This window comes from Osmerus mordax, chromosome 25 (assembly GCF_038355195.1).
Source record: "Osmerus mordax isolate fOsmMor3 chromosome 25, fOsmMor3.pri, whole genome shotgun sequence".
Lineage (NCBI taxonomy): Eukaryota > Metazoa > Chordata > Actinopteri > Osmeriformes > Osmeridae > Osmerus > Osmerus mordax.
The window spans coordinates 3069523-3086633 of NC_090074.1; the positions used below are offsets into that span (position 1 = coordinate 3069523).

The 17111-nt window shown below is 50.6% G+C and overlaps 1 protein-coding gene across 1 annotated transcript in view; it reads right to left on the reverse strand.

The window, feature by feature from the left end:
* The window catches only part of frem2a (FRAS1 related extracellular matrix 2a), a 56621-nt gene extending 40615 nt beyond the window's left edge, over positions 1-16006 (reverse strand). The window contains exons 1-2 of the mRNA XM_067229057.1: positions 10990-16006; positions 6391-6480 (exon numbers count right to left, since the gene is read on the reverse strand). Coding sequence (XP_067085158.1) covers positions 6391-6480; positions 10990-16006 — 5107 coding nt within the window. The remainder of the gene's footprint in view (positions 1-6390; positions 6481-10989) is intronic.
* Between the last annotated feature and the right edge of the window lie 1105 nt (positions 16007-17111).

Below are 17111 nucleotides of genomic sequence, written 5' to 3' on the forward strand. Positions count from 1 at the left end.
TATGTCGGGAATGCGTGTGTGTGGTTGGGGTTTGTGAGAGAGAGCGTGAGAGAGAGCGTGAGAGAGAGAGAGAGAGAGAGAGAGAGAGAGCGTGAGAGAGAGAGAGAGAGAGAGAGAGAGAGAGAGAGAGAGAGAGAGAGAGAGAGAGAGAGAGAGAGAGAGAGAGAGAGAGAGAGAGAGCGTGAGAGAGAGAGAGAGAGAGAGAGAGAGAGAGAGAGAGAGAGAGAGAGAGAGAGAGACTGGGGGGGGGGAATCATTGTGACACCCGCAACGCCCTGGATAACTGTCTCACACCTACACACCCCTGAAGGTAGAACAGGATCATAAACTCACACAAAAACACACACACAACCACACACACTGACACACACACACACACACACACACACACACACACACACACACACACACTGACACACACACACACACACTGACACACACACACTGCTGCTGCTGCTGGCTGGCTGAACCTCAAAGCACCAGACTATACAAGTGCTAAAACACACCACTCTGTCAGAGGTGAAAAGTTCAGTGTGAAATTCGGCTTCTGCCAGTCGGACTAAGAGTTTAGGCTCCTTCTGTATGCCTCAGTGCAACCGAGTTACCGAGAGACTCCTGATGAATAAATCAACAGTCCCTCAGCTGCCCAACCCACACCGTCACACACACACATGTAGTCACACAATCACACGCGCGCATACATTTGCACACCTCACATGCACACACACATGAACCTCGTCTTTGACAAGCTTGGCTTTCATCTCAAGTGCTTGAAGTTGACTGCAATGTGAGCTTCATATGAACCCAGTGCATATGCGTGCATGCGTGCGTGATTGCGTGCGCGAAGGCGTATTTGTTTATGCATTTGTGTGTGCGCACGCGCGTCGGTACTTTATAGCCTGTGTGTCAGTGGAGATGTATGTGTGTGTATCAGGGTGTATTTGCATGCTTGCGTGTGAGCCTGTGTGGAAGTATATATGTGAACGTGTCCATGTTAGTATGGATCACTGTGTGTGTGTGTGTGTGTACGCCACACACACACGCAGTCTAATACAGTGGAGCTATGCAGAGACATGACGCTGTATCAGTGAGCCTGTCTCCAGCCCTTTCCTTTCCTCCGGCCCAGAACAGATGATAAAAGGTCTTTCATATGCTGACCAGCCACCGTCGCGTCTTTTGAAATCCCCCTCAATAAAGCTGAGTCCACTTCACAAGCTCACGCCAAAGCAGAGATCTGAAGACGTGCCCGGAAAAAAAAACGCTCCAAAGAGACGGCTTCCGAGCACAAGCCATGCACACATGTATTTACCCGACTTCCAGGCTCTACCAAGTATTCTTTGAAAATATAGATGTTTTTTTTTTTTTTTTTACAGATTACCTTTTGTATCAAACACTAATAAGGCGAGTTCCATCACGTGATTCAAGCTAATAGTCCCGGCAAACATCATTACAGAGGCACAGAGATCGTTATATCCTGTTTAAAAAAAAAAAAAAAACCTTCTCCCTTCGTTTAGGGAAAGAAACTCGAAAGACTCAAACTACCATGATGCTTCACTTCAAGTGGGCCAGGCGCGGGAGGTCCTGAGGGGGGAGTAGGGAGAGGAACTGAGGGGTAGTGAGGGGTACAGCCCTGTGCCCTCCCTTTAACCCTCAATTCACACACACACACACACACACACACACACACACACACACACACACACACACACACACACACACACACACACACACACACACACACACACACACACACACACACACACAGAGGTCCTCTATGCCTTGACCCTAACCCAGGGCCTCTTCCTTTGTGAGAGGATGGTTGTGTTTCAGGGCGACGGGATGAATGCTGGACTGAGGTAAAGCGCCTGTTCAGACCGTTTGAAACATCTCAAACAGACGTTGGGATGTGTCTGTTCTCCCGTTAAAGCCAGCGCCGCTCTTACCGACAGACATGCTGAGGTGTGTGTTTGTCTCTGGGTGTGTGTGTGTGTGTGTGACTGTGTGACTGTGGTGGTGGGAAGTTGAGGGTGATAGCGGGAAAGAGGGGGGGGGGGAGACAGTAAGAGAGAAGGGAGGTTGGGTGAGACAGAGAGAGAGAGAGAGAGAGAGAGAGAGAGAGAGAGAGAGGGGATTACAGAGTGCTGACAATGTACTGGAAGGTTTTGCTCTGCTTTATGGCCTTCTAAGGGCACCAGAATCAGAAGATGTCATTCGTTTTAGTTTACGGTACCTCGCCGCGTCCAATTCTGTTGGGTTGAAAGGTCATTCCAGGGTCAGCCAGGATTGCCGGCCAACTGGAAATCTTTTGTAATAAAGTGGTGTGTGTAAGGGGGGGGGGGGCTGGGAGTGGGTGTGTGTGTGTTGGAATTCCTAGTCTTTATCGTGAGCCAGAGGCTTGGGTGTCATGGTTGATGGCCCCTGGCACACACAGCTCGTTAACAATGCTTTGAATCGATGTTAATTTCCTGACAGAGAAGGAAACGTGTGCGTGTGTACGCACCTGTGCGAGTGCCTGCGCAGGTTGTCTGTGGGTGCACTTGCATGCGTGCACATGTGCCTGAGTTGTGTGTGTGTGTGTGTGTGTGTGTGTGTGTGTGTGGGGAGAGAGATCCAGCTGTTGCTCCAGAACACCTTTAGCACCGCTACTATATCGAAAAACACTGTCGACTCGACGGAAACTTCTAAGGCGGGTGTATCTGCATCACTTTGATGTTTCTCCGCTATGCTGATCAACGGTGATCATCGCTCCACTCCTCAGGCCATGCTCTAGGAAGAGGCTGGAGGACATGGTGAGTGTGTGTGTGCTTGCGTGTGTGTGTGTGTGGGGTTGTGTGTGTAATATATGGCTTCCCAGAAGGGTTCCATCCTAGAGCTGCAGGGCGTGAATGATTCATGTGTTCACAGAGAGGCATGGAGGTTTCTTCAGACAGGAAGTGAGCGAGAGCGAAAAAGATCTCCTATTGACATCGCTGCATTATTCAGTTCTGTACTTTACGTGTATATGAACCTGCAGACAGAGCCGAGCTGCCAAACGACTGAAAATCCACGGTTTGAAAACCTATTTCCTCCTCAAACAAACTTTGTCTGAACCAGGCGAACTGGGAGCCGAGGGAAGCAGCATGGCTCTCAGGAGAAAAAAATCGAAATCTCGTAAAAAAATATTAATAAAAGACTTCTTTTAGAGCCTTTTGGCTTGATGGCTTGTCGTTATTCTTGGCAGATGAAAGGTGAGACTGCGGTATTACGCCCTACCAGACCGAGAAAGAGAAAGATGGAAAAAGCCCTGAAATAATTTCTTCCCTCAATACTCTCCAATTCCTCCCCTATCCATCCGTCCATCCGTCCATCCACCTCCTACATATCTCCATCTTAACCGGCAGTGTATAATCTTCTTCTGGCCTTCGCCGCTACAAGAACCTACATCTCACACACGAATACTGAGACACAAACACAGGAAGAAAAAAAAAAAGAAAGAAAAAGGAGCGACAGAAAGATGGAGGAGGCGGTGAAATCAGATACACAGACTGACAGCAGGAGAGGGGGATAGAGGGTTAGGAAAGAAGGAGAAAGATAAACAGATATAAGGGGAGAGGGCCTGGGGAGTTTTGACTGACAGCAGATCGCAGTCTGCAGATCAACTAATCTCTCCAAACGGTGTGTGTGTGTGTGCGACAGAGAGCGTGCTCTATATATAAGTCTCTATAGCACCAATGCTCTCCTGGGTCAACGTATAGCTGGACGGATGTTGACAAAGAGAGGTCAGGGGGTCACCTCGCTGGATGTGCATCTCCAGAGACGTGTCAGAACCCGCGTTAGGGGCCTCGGCCTGGGTGGCAGGTGACGGACAGGACTCAGGTATGAAGGACAACACGTTCCAGCACCACGGATGGGAAATTCAAGTGTGTGTGTGTGTAAAAGCCCTGAAAGATTTGGACTGAATCACACACAAACACATTGACGTGCAAGACCCTTCCTCACCTTACACACACACACACACACACACACACTGATGTCAAGTACCCTGTATAGCATGCAGTTGGTACAGTATGCTTATAGGGTGAAGGGCTAAAGACTTGGAGTGGAGCTGTTATCCTGGAGTCTGACTCATGGAGAATGAGCAGAATGTGGCCTCACATTCGCTGGGCTGGATGAACCTACAGCCTCCTCTCTCTCTTTGTTAAAAGGCGTTTCTCTGTGCTTTGTTTACTACTGGCGCGTCTGCAGAGAAGGCTGGGAGGTAGAGGCCGGGGCTAGAGGCCGGGGCTAGAGGCCGGGGCTAGAGGCCGGGGCTAGAGGCCGGGGCTAGAGGCCGGGGGAAGAAGGCTGGGAGGTAGAGATTGGGGGTGAAGGCTGGAGCTAGAGGCTGGGCCTAGAGGCTGGGGGGAGAAGGCTGGGAGGTAGAGGCTGGGGCTAGAGGCCGGGGCTAGAGGCTGGGGCTAGAGGCTGGGGGGAGAAGGCTGGGAGGTAGAGATTGGGGGATGGGGGTGAAGGCTGGAGCTAGAGGCTGGGCCTAGAGGCTGGGGGGAGAAGGCTGGGAGGTAGAGATTGGGGGATGGGGTGAAGGCTGGGGCTAGAGGCTGGGCCTAGAGGCTGGGGATTGGGAGAGAAGGCTGGGGGGTAAGGAAAGCCGGTGGGGGGGGGGGGGGGGCTTGAAGTGTGTTTAAGTCTAGATAAAGTACTGGTATGTCAGAGGGGTGGTTGGACGCAGGGAGGGGCAGGAGGGGGGTAGGGGCCTTTGTGTTAACCCAGGCCCCAGGATGAAGACAAGAGCCAGAAAAGGAAGGGGAGTGAATGAAAGGAGAGAGAGAAAGAGAAGAGGGAGTTTCACACTGCAGGGGCTGTCCTCTTAAACCAGCAAGGGCAGCAAAGACATACACACACACACACACACACACATACATACTACATGCCCACACATACATACCCAAACACACAAACACCATTTCTACGAGGTTGACATGGTTCTAGTTACATACCAGTGTTTTATGTGACAGCTTTACTGAAAACCAACTGACAACCCAAGTGACATCAAGTGTAAGACCCAGCTCACTGCGGAGAAAAATATATCGACTTGTTCAATTCAGTCTTGCACTCTGACGTCATTTCACGTCATCCAGACACTGCAACGTGGCAACAAACAGATTTGCAGACGCCAGATTCCTACTTTTAGAAGCATGGGAGAAAAAAACAAAACTCTTTGGTCCTGGCCCTTCACCTTCACCATGCTGAGCCCCAGCTGGTCTACAGAAAGGTAGTCTTCCCCCTGCTCTTCCTCTATGGAGGAGCCTGTAATGTGGCACATAATTACCAGGCTGTGTCTCCCAGCTAGGTTCAGTGATGCACCCCTAGGCTCTCATTATCAGGAGTTCTGGCTGGCCTCTTAAATATCAAACGTTGCTTTGTGCCAGAGGTCTGGCCAGCCCTTAGCCCCACGGCAAGCCCTCTGTGTGTGTGTGTGTGCGTGTGTGTATGTGTGTGTGTGTGTGTCAGACTAATGTTCCCTTCCTAGTAAGAAACAACAACTTCCTGACAGAAGGTTAATTGTTTCCTTTCTTTTAAGGGAGTTTGCGAGTCTCTCTCTCTCTGTCACACACACACACACGCACGCACGCACACACACACACACACACCACACGCGTGTGCGCGCGACCAGCTATCGTTCATTTTCATTCATCTGTTAGCACCTTTTATCTTACACGTTTCTGGGATCGATCCAACGACGTGTCGCACCCCCTAGGGCTGTGGCAGTACCTCCAACCACGTCCAGCGCTACAAAGCACAACAAACCGCAGTCGAGAATACCTCAGCCTATTCAAACAACAGCTTACACCATCCAGCATTATCAGGCCCTCTGAAAAAGCCTGAGGGTCATCGGCAATCAATTTCTTCTTTTCACTACCTCAAAAGAACTAAAAATATACCTCGGCCATTGACGCTGTCACAGTAGATGGTAATTAGCAATGCTAAGTGATCCACTGTAGCTGTGGTATAACCTCTAAACAGAAAATGTTCTTTTGTACTTGCTTTTGTTCTGATAGCTCTTTTAAAAAGCGTGTTGAACTGCAGAGCCTCTGTAAACTTCCTACAAGGCCCCTAGAAGACGGATGTATATAGCTCAGTGATTCAGCATTGAGTGCAGATTAAGTTTGTCCCAGGGTCGAATCCCCCCCCTTGTATGTCACTTGGTATAAGAGTCTGCAAAATGTTACATTTATGTTACATTTACACGTTACATTATTGACGATAAGAGAAATTAGACTGTGTCAGTCCACAAAGGCCGAACTGAATATCAAGCCGTGGAGCTGGGGAAACCTTCTGAGGAGAAGGTGAAGTGGAGCGTAAGGTTAAGAGATGATGGAGCACGAGGGGTTATAGAGGGCGATGACTCACCGCTGTCTTCCACGGAGAAGTGGAAGAGGTCCGTCGTGGCGTTCTCGTCGCTCCTCAGCACGTAGCAGATCTTCAAGTCGTCTACGTCAGCTACGGCAGAAGCACAAGGCAGGGGAAGATTTTGATGAGGAACAACGTATATGTTTATTGGGAGCTGTTGTATTAAAGAGATGTTGAAAGCTTTCATGTGCAATTTCATATCGGTACGATAAAAATTCTTGAATGCACTTTGAAGTTTGGCATTAAGGCTTACTGACCCTCTCTGCCGTACTGTCGCCTCACAGAGGGAAGCTGTCCTACATCGGTTTTCCTCTAACAGCAGGGCCTTCGTTTTTACAAAGACTCTAATTCCTTTCTGGGCTCAGAGTGAGTCATTCGAAAGCATGCAGCATTTAAAAAAGACAGGGATTTGTTTTTATTGCATCCTCAACTGTCTGTACTTAACCGTAAAACCATCAAAAGACACGACTCCCGCCCCAGTAAAAAGAAAATCTTGTCAGGTAAACTAAGTGTCTGTTGCGTCAAACCAGGTGACAGCCGAACCTTTAATGACAGACGGGGAGAAGAATGTTAAGAACAGGAATCCGGAGAGAGCAGGGAAGAGATCTCGTTCCCTCACACCTGTTTTCCTCAAACCCTTCTGAATTACAGGGTTTCTCTGGCGCATGTTTCCACGATACCCCAGAAAGGTGTGTTTTGCGGAGTGTAGAAAAATCATTGACACCATTCATCCTCGGCCCATCTGAACCATTACCTTCAATAATAGATGTAAAAAGAGGGGAAGGTCATTAAAGTGTAAAACCTCTCACTGCTGCGATGCAGCCCAGCTCCTTCACTAACACTGTGAGGGGTGCATCTCAAACATCTCCAACAGCTTCCTCACCTTACACTGGCTCCTTCACTAACACTGTGAGGGGTGCATCTCAAACATCTCCAACAGCTTCCTCACCTTACACTGGCTCCTTCACTAACACTGTGAGGGGTGCATCTCCAACAGCTTCCTCACCTTACACTGGCTCCTTCACTAACACTGTGAGGGGTGCATCTCAAACATCTCCAACAGCTTCCTCACCTTACACTGGCTCCTTCACTAACACTGTGAGGGGTGCATCTCAAACATCTCCAACAGCTTCCTCGCCTTACACTGGCTCCTTCACTAACACTGTGAGGGGTGCATCTCAAACATCTCCAACAGCTTCCTCACCTTACACTGGCTCCTTCACTAACACTGTGAGGGGTGCATCTCAAACATCTCCAACAGCTTCCTCACCTTACACTGGCTCCTTCACTAACACTGTGAGGGGTGCATCTCAAACATCTCCAACAGCTTCCTCACCTTACACTGGCTCCTTCACTAACACTGTGAGGGGTGCATCTCAAACATCTCCAACAGCTTCCTCATCTTACACTGGCTCCTTCACTAACACTGTGAGGGGTGCATCTCAAACATCTCCAACAGCTTCCTCACCTTACACTGGCTCCTTCACTAACACTGTGAGGGGTGCATCTCAAACATCTCCAACAGCTTCCTCACCTTACACTGGCTCCTTCACTAACACTGTGAGGGGTGCATCTCAAACATCTCCAACAGCTTCCTCACCTTACACTGGCTCCTTCACTAACACTGTGAGGGGTGCATCTCAAACATCTCGACCCGCTTCCTCCCCTTACACTGGCTCCTTCACTAACACTGTGAGGGGTGCATCTCAAACATCTCCAACAGCTTCCTCACCTTACACTGGCTCCTTCACTAACACTGTGAGGGGTGCATCTCAAACATCTCCAACAGCTTCCTCACCTTACACTGGCTCCTTCACTAACACTGTGAGGGGTGCATCTCCAACAGCTTCCTCACCTTACACTGGCTCCTTCACTAACACTGTGAGGGGTGCATCTCAAACATCTCCAACAGCTTCCTCACCTTACACTGGCTCCTTCACTAACACTGTGAGGGGTGCATCTCAAACATCTCCAACAGCTTCCTCGCCTTACACTGGCTCCTTCACTAACACTGTGAGGGGTGCATCTCAAACATCTCCAACAGCTTCCTCACCTTACACTGGCTCCTTCACTAACACTGTGAGGGGTGCATCTCAAACATCTCCAACAGCTTCCTCACCTTACACTGGCTCCTTCACTAACACTGTGAGGGGTGCATCTCAAACATCTCCAACAGCTTCCTCACCTTACACTGGCTCCTTCACTAACACTGTGAGGGGTGCATCTCAAACATCTCCAACAGCTTCCTCACCTTACACTGGCTCCTTCACTAACACTGTGAGGGGTGCATCTCAAACATCTCCAACAGCTTCCTCACCTTACACTGGCTCCTTCACTAACACTGTGAGGGGTGCATCTCAAACATCTCCAACAGCTTCCTCACCTTACACTGGCTCCTTCACTAACACTGTGAGGGGTGCATCTCAAACATCTCCAACAGCTTCCTCACCTTACACTGGCTCCTTCACTAACACTGTGAGGGGTGCATCTCAAACATCTCCAACAGCTTCCTCACCTTACACTGGCTCCTTCACTAACACTGTGAGGGGTGCATCTCAAACATCTCGACCCGCTTCCTCACCTTACACGGGCTCCTTCACTAACACTGTGAGGGGTGCATCTCAAACATCTCCAACAGCTTCCTCACCTTACACTGGCTCCTTCACTAACACTGCGAGGGGTGCATCTCAAACATCTCCAACAGCTTCCTCACCTTACACTGGCTCCTTCACTAACACTGTGAGGGGTGCATCTCAAACATCTCCAACAGCTTCCTCACCTTACACTGGCTCCTTCACTAACACTGTGAGGGGTGCATCTCAAACATCTCGACCCGCTTCCTCCCCTTACACTGGCTCCTTCACTAACACTGTGAGGGGTGCATCTCAAACATCTCCAACAGCTTCCTCACCTTACACTGGCTCCTTCACTAACACTGTGAGGGGTGCATCTCAAACATCTCCAACAGCTTCCTCACCTTACACTGGCTCCTTCGCCTACACTGATATGGTACCATACAACCTCCATTTTCATTCAGTCTCTTCCTTTCCACGTCAGTCTGGTACAAATTAATGTCAGAGGGCAGGTGATAAGAAAACAGGAGAAAGGATGAGGGAGCTACACAGTTTGGGAGATGCAGCCCTCTGCCAGGCAGTGAATCCCGGCTCATACAAAGTCAACACTGTGAACCAGTGGTACTCTGATAATCAAATATTTAAAGAGGTTCCCTCGTGGGATGTGCCCTTGGAAATGGGAAGAGTAAATAAAGAAGGAAGGATTGTCTCTTTCGCCCCACTGCCTCCTCTGATGAGAATGTTTGCTCAGCCCCCCCCCCCCCTCTTCCCTTTCTATCCTTCTCTTTTTCCCTCCTTTCCCTCGCTCCCTTTCTACCTGCTTTCCTACCCCTCTCATCTATTCCCATCACAATCTCTTTTTCGCTCTCTCTCTCTCTCTCTCTCTCTCTCTCTCTCTCTCTCTCTCTCTCTCTCTCTCTCTCTCCTTGGCTCGCTCTATCACGCACACACGCACAAACACTGTTTCCTCATCTGTGCCCTTTTCCCAAGACAGAAGACTCTCTGGTAGCTGTCAGAAGTGTTTCTCTTCTCCAGACGCTCCTCTCGTTAATATTCGCAGCCTCTTTCGCCTTATTGGCTGCCCCAAGACCCTCTCCAGGCATTAGGTGAGAGAGACTTGTTAACAACGAGCACAGCATACAGAACAGGACGTCTTCTACATTTGTAAAGATTCGAATTAATCACCGCCATTTAATTGATTGCTTCTCAAAAGACGCAATGAATCTTGAACACACAATGTAAACAAAGCCACCTCGGAATGGCAACTCAAATGTCATCCAATCTCTGAAAGGTCTACGCCGGCCCTGACCCTGTTTCCAGTGATCTGTGACTTCATGCACTGCCTCTTTTAACAAACCACTGTTCTGAACATCTGAAGAGAACATCTCCCTAGAGACTAAAGGCATTCAATTATTCATCCGTAACCGTCCAAGAGACCTTTGCGTGAAACGTCAAGCCCCTTCTTCACCAGGCTAATTACAGTTGGATGAGGAAGGCATATCTAAATTAGCCCTGCAGATAAAGCAGTAACTGCTTGATTCCCATGCCCATAGTTGCCAGAGAGAGTAATAATTATACATTGTAGATTAAATCTGCACTATGCATTGTGTGATTAAATAATTGTAGCCTAGGCCTAGGAGATATGTGAATGGTATCCATTAACTATTCAGAGGACAGACACGTTTCCGCTCTAACGCTCCAACAGACATCTAACTCACCAACCACATCTCATTCGAAACATTTCAATAGGGAGTCAGGTGGCTGAGCGGTGAGGGAAGCGGGCTAGTAATCCGAAGGTTGCCAGTTCGATTCCCGGTCATGCCAACTGATGTTGTGTCCTTGGGCAAGGCACTTCACCCTACTTGCCTCGGGGGAATGTCCCTGTACTTACTGTAAGTCGCTCTGGATAAGAGCGTCTGCTAAATGACTAAATGTAAATGTAATGTAAATGCACACCGAGTTACATGCCGATGTTTGAGTCACATGCCGATGTTTGAGAGTGAACCGGTCTTGTTCCGGAGCTTACCTTGAGTGAATGTGTCGACAGAGTCGTTCCCTCTTCCCAGGTCAACGATGTAGCCATGCTTCGGCACGGTTGTGATGTGGAACACCAGGGAGATGGGTCGGCTGTCTCTGTCCTCTGCCCTCAACACCTTGGAGCTGATGGGGAAGCCGAGGTGACCAGTGGACAGGATCTTCAACGTGGGGGCCCCCTTGTTCACAACAATCTGCGGGACGCCGTTATCGATGGCCACCACGGTGATCCTCATGGTTTGAGGACGGTGGGTCTCGAACACCGTGTCGGGAAACACGTAAAAGTCGGTGTGCGTGCCGTCGGTGATGGTGAAGGAGAAGGAGTCCTCGGACGACTCGGTGCCGTCGTGTTTGTAGCTGATGAGGTTTTCGTTCAGGTCCTGTTTGGTGAAGGTGGTCACCGGCGTGGACTGGTTGTAGAGCAGTTTCCCGTGCACCGGCAGCTGGGTGACCGTGAACTTGAGCAGCCGTTCCGCCGTGTCCTGGTCTTCAGCCGTGAGCTCAAACGGCGTGATCAGCTTACTCTGACCCTCGGTGACGAGCAGTTGGTGGATGGTCAAGACCGGCTTCTTGTTGTCTACGTCCACGATGGAGACCCTGAAGGTGCGGAACACCGGGTTGTAGCCGTCGGTCACTTCGAACTCAAAGCTGTCCATCTTGACCTCGTCGTCCGAGGTGTGGATGTAGTAGACCTTGCTTCCTGCTAGCTGCAGCTGGGTGAAGGAAGCGATGGGCATCCCTGGGGTGTCCGTGCACTCCAAGTGTCCCCTGACGGGGGCCCTGGTTATCGTGAAGATCAGGTGCTCGTCTGGACTGTTGAGGTCGGTGGTGCTGAGCAGGTCGGTGGTCAAGGTCACTCTACCACCCTCTTTCAGCGACACGCCTTTGCTGACTACGTCCGGGAACACCATGTCGATGCTGCCCACCGTGATGTAGAAGTAGCGGTCGATCAACGGGTTCAAACCGTCTGTGACGTCGAACTTGACGAGGTCACGAATGCCCTCCTGACCGTTGTGGATGTAAAAGATCAACCCTTGGTCCACTTCGGCCTGTGTGAAGTTCATGCCCACTGTGATGTTCCGTGCAGATGTTCCACCAAGGCCCGAGGAACGAGATGTTCTACCATCACCTCTTACTTGCCTCTGCAGAACGCCCTGACCAGGTCCAAAGCTAATGACGTATGCGAGGGTGCTATCCTCGGAATCTAAATCGGTGGCTTTCAAGATGTCGTTGGTGATGGCCTTGGTCTCCCCTACCTCGATCTCCAGACCGTCGTTGATCTGCATTCTCGGGGTCTCGTCATCCACAGGGATGATCATGACAACGGCCGTTTTCTCCACATAGTATTTCCCATCTGTGAGGATGACGTCGAAGCTGTCCTCCGTGGTCTCTGAGTCGTCGTGCTCATAGATGATACTGGAGGATTCTCTTATCTGCTCTAAAGTGAAGTTGGTGACTAAGACTGAACCCGTGGCTAGCTGGTTGAGAACGGCGCCATGTTTGGGCTGTTTGGAGATGATGAAGGTCAGCTCCTCTGACGGAATGTCCGCATCGCCCCCGTTCAGGATCGGAGTGTCGATGACTATGTTCATCCCTTCCATCACAACGATCTCCCTCATGTAAATCTCCGGTTTCTCATCGTTGGTGGGAATGATAACGATTGGGAAGAAGTGCTTCTCGGAGAAGTTGGTTCCATCAGAACACCTGAACGTGAATCTGTCCTCCAGTGGCTCCACGCCTTTGTGGATACTCTGAACGTAATAAATGTTGCTTTCCCCGACGTCCCTGATGGTGAAGGCACTGATTGCTGTGCCGGACCTGGACTTCTCCGAACCTGGAGCTGGAGAGATGTTCTCCAAGTAGCCAGACGTGGGCTGAACGATGATGGTGCAGAGTATATCTTCACTGGGCGTGTCCTTGTCTTCAGCATCCAGGTGATGGAGGCCTACGGGGTATTTGTCGCCCTCTAGCACGCTGAACTGATTCCCAAGGATCACCTCAGGGGCTTGACTGTCAACGGGGAGGATGGTGACATGGACACGAACGCCGTTGACCTTGTTCCCGCCTACGGTCCACTCATCAGACATGTCTGTCAGGGTCAGGTTGAAGCCGTCCTCCTTGGAAGCCTGGCCTATCTCTCCGCCGGTGTGCGCGTACACCACCACTCCGTTGATGATGTCAGCCTGAGTGAACCTACCGGCGGGTACCCCTTTGACCAGGATCTCCCCCGACGAAGGCGCGTCCTCCACGATGAACGTAAGCTGCAGGTCGTCAGTGTCCTCGTCGCGCCCCTGAATGACGCTGGTCGTGATCTCCGTGGCTCCGTTCTCCAGGACGTCCACGTGGGAGCCCACGGTGCCGGGCGGCAAGCTGACCGTGGGCGTCTCGTCGTCCACCGGCTTCACCGTGACCTTGACGGTAACCGTGACGACGTGGATGCCGTCGCTGACGTCCAACTGGAACGCGTCGTTGGCCGCCTCGTCCCCGTTGTGGACGTAGACGACGTTGCCGTCCGAGATGTCCTCTAACGTGAAGACGCCTCTTTTGGGCAGGTTGGCGAAGGCCACCTGGACGTGCCCGTGGAGAGGGGTCTGGCTGAGAGTGAAAGATATCTGCTTATTGTCTGTGTCTGGATCAGTGGTGTCCATCTCGGCACGGGAGATCACGTGCATGCCACGCTCAAACACGGTGAAGCCGGTGTTGGTGATCTGTGGCGGCTTGTTGTTAACCGGCTGCAGGAAGACGACGAACGCCCCTTCCACACTGTTCCCGGACGTGTCTTCGACGGAGTAGCGGAACTGCACCACGTGGGCCGTGATGCCCAACTCCAGGTCGGGAGGGCTGTAGGAGATCTTGTGATGGTTGACCTGAGCCTGGGTGAACTCGGTGACCTCCGTGTCGGGCCTCTCCGTCAGAACCAGCGACCCGAACACAACCGGGCTGTTTTCGTCCGTGTCGGTGGGAGGCAGGACGACTGTGTACTTCAGATCGCGGTCTTCCGAGTCCAGGTCAGTGTAGCGGAGGACGTCCTTGCTAAAATGAGTGAGCTGGTACTCGTGAACCGTCATCTGCAGGGTGGTGCCGGGGAACAGCACCGGAGGAACGTCGTCGATGGGTAGGATCCGGGCGACGAAGGTGCTCTTCTCCGACACGTTAGGAGGGTCGTTGTCGTCCTGAACCGTGAAGACAAACTGGTCCATCACCGTGTCGGTGTTATGGGGGCCTGTGTGTCTGTAAAACAGGTTGCCGTCGGTGATGTCTTTCTGAAGCCACTCTGTCACTTCCTTCTCGTACACCTCGTGCACAGCGTTGAACTTCCACGATGAGGGGTCTTCAGGGGCATCGGACTGTCGTAGTAGCAAGACCCCAATGGTGGACAGAGGAGGGACGATTGTGAACTTGATGGTCGAGTCCTCAGAGTCGATGTCGGCCGCGCTGAGCGTGAGAGGGGAGATGGGCATCATCTGGTTCTTGAACAGCACCAGCCCGGTGTTGGCGTTGACGATCGGCGGTTCGTCGTCCGTCGGAACGACCGTGATGGGGAACAGGAACTCGACGTCGTGCTTCCCGTCCGTCATCCTGAAGATGATGTTGTCGCTGTAGGTGTCGCTCCCGTCGTGCTGGTACACGACGACCCCGGACGCCAGGTCGGCCGACGTGAAGAACTTCCTGTGGGAGCCCAGGATGGTGAGGTGGCCGTGGCGGAGCCCGTCGACCACCGTTACCGTGACGCTCTCCAGGTTGTCCTCGTCGCTAATCTCGAGGTTGTGGGCGCTGAAGAGCGGGCGGTACTGGCCTTCGTAGAGGAGTTGGCCGGTGTTGCGCGTGACCACGGGGGCCAAGGTGTTCATTGGCTTCACCACGATCATGAACGCAAAGGGATCCGAGACCGCATCCTCTGTGTCCACCACCACAAATTCTATCTGGAAAATCCTCTCTGTGTCTGAGTCAAGAGAAGGGGGCTTGTAGGCTATCTTCAGGTCCCGTAGGTCTCTTTGATAGAATGACGTGATGGGGAGGTTTCTGTCATCTGTGCTGACTATGTAGCCCTCTTCGTAGGACAAAGGAGAGGTGATGTTGAATATGAGATCATTTGGGTCTGACTCTGTGTCCTCTGCAGCTAGCATATCCGGGGTGAGAGCTGTCATGACAAACTGACTGACCTCCATCATCATCATAGCCACAAAGCTTGGCTTGGGTGCCGTGTTTTCCTGTCCCTCTTTAATCCGCACCATCAGATTGAAATATTCCTGTTTGAGCAAATTGCCTTCTTTGTCACGTAATTCGACAATCATGGGAACATGGTCCCTGTTTGGAGACTTGTGCTTAAACGTGTGCTCATAGCGGATGTTCGCTTCAGTGAATTCATCACAGTCCATCATATTGGCAAGTTTGCTTTCGTCAATAAGTCTTCCGTATCTAGGGAGCGCGCTGCCGCTAGCCAGCGATGTCACCTGGCATTTGTGCGAGTCTCTGTCATAAGTAAATTCCAATGTCTTTTTATCTATAGGGTTACTAACTCCATTGAGTTTATCAACTTGAAGAGGCATGTTTTTTGTTAACAATTCAAGTTGCGTAAAGACGACCTCTACCTCCATCATGAAAGGGATGATAACGGTATCAGCCTGGGTGTCATACCTGAGCTGTAGTCTCACTCTGTCCTTGGCAGGGCTTCTTGAGCCGAAGTGTGTGTATGTCACATCGTTGGGTCCGAAATCGCAGGGAAACTTTTTGGGAGAGAGATGACCCGGTCTCTGAGATAAAGGATCATTATCCAGAACGGTGACGCTGCATCGGTCGCCGGGCTGCTGTTGAATAACCAGATCATTGATAGGATCGATGAAAACAGACCTTCCTATAGGCACTCGTATTCCGTTGTTAGCCACCAATATTTCGTCTTCCAATAGTTCTGGCCTCAGCGCATAAGATAATCCATAACTATCCTGTAGCTGTGCTGAAACGGTTCTCGTTAGAGAGACAACCAGGATGAAAAGTCTAGAGAAAAACATTGTGACACCGAATGTAATCCAGGAAAGTCGGTGTTATCCAAATATTGGAGAAGTGTCTGGTCTATTTGTCATACAGGTAGAATCCTGAGAAGAAGTGATATCAGGTGAGCGAGAGAGAAATGGAAAGTCCCGTGCATGAAACTGCACGGGTGGGCGACATTCTCAAAGCGACATTTGCGCGAGCGGAGTTTTAACTTGGGGCACTTGAGGACCTGCGTGGGGTGTGGAAAGCATGCCCGCCCACTTTGACAGCCGATTGGACGTTACAGCAGTCTATACGCTCCGGGAAGATTGTGATTGGACAGATGAGATAGCAGTCCTTCTAAGGGCGGAGACTCCAAGATGCAGTGGTTTAGTTCTTCGATTTTAAAATGAATCCTCATTAAATGTGCCATTTCCCTTAATCATGTGCTGGTGTTGTTTGCGATTGGTCAATTTCATTGCCTGCTATTTATCACAGAAAACTATACACAGCCTCCAATAACATTTAAACAGCCTAACCATTAAATACGGGAAAAGAACGGATGAAAATCTGGATTTCAAATAGGCATCAGCAGCCACCTGCCATTGAGTTAATCATATCACCCAAAGCCAATATACAGTTTTACAGAATGACGATTGATCATTGTCACGTGGTGTCTGGCTCCCTCCAGTGTTACCTGTTCTATGAACCAGTGATACACAGACACCTAATGAAATACATTACTCAGAGATAGATCAGTGATGTTCTTAGAAACACTGATGATCTTCCTCTGCTCTATTGAAAGTAGACAGGTAAAGGTGAGAGAGAAAGAGAGAGAGGGAGAAAGAGAAAATGACACAGGTTGAGAAAGACCAAAAGACAAAGTGAGAGGGATAGGACGAGTGACAAGAGTGAGAGATGAGGAGAGGAGAAGAGAGAATAGAGGAGATTAGAAGGAGAGAGAATAGAGGAGAGGAAAAGAGAGAGCCGAGGAAAAGAGAGAATAAAGGGGGAGAAGAGACACGAAAAAAGGAGAGGAGAAGAGAGGACAGGACAAGGGGGAGAGGAGAGGGGGACCCCTGTGTCTGGCTGGACAGCGTGTGAGAGTTTCAGAGGCCTCCCTCCCCCCTGACAGGCCCCGGC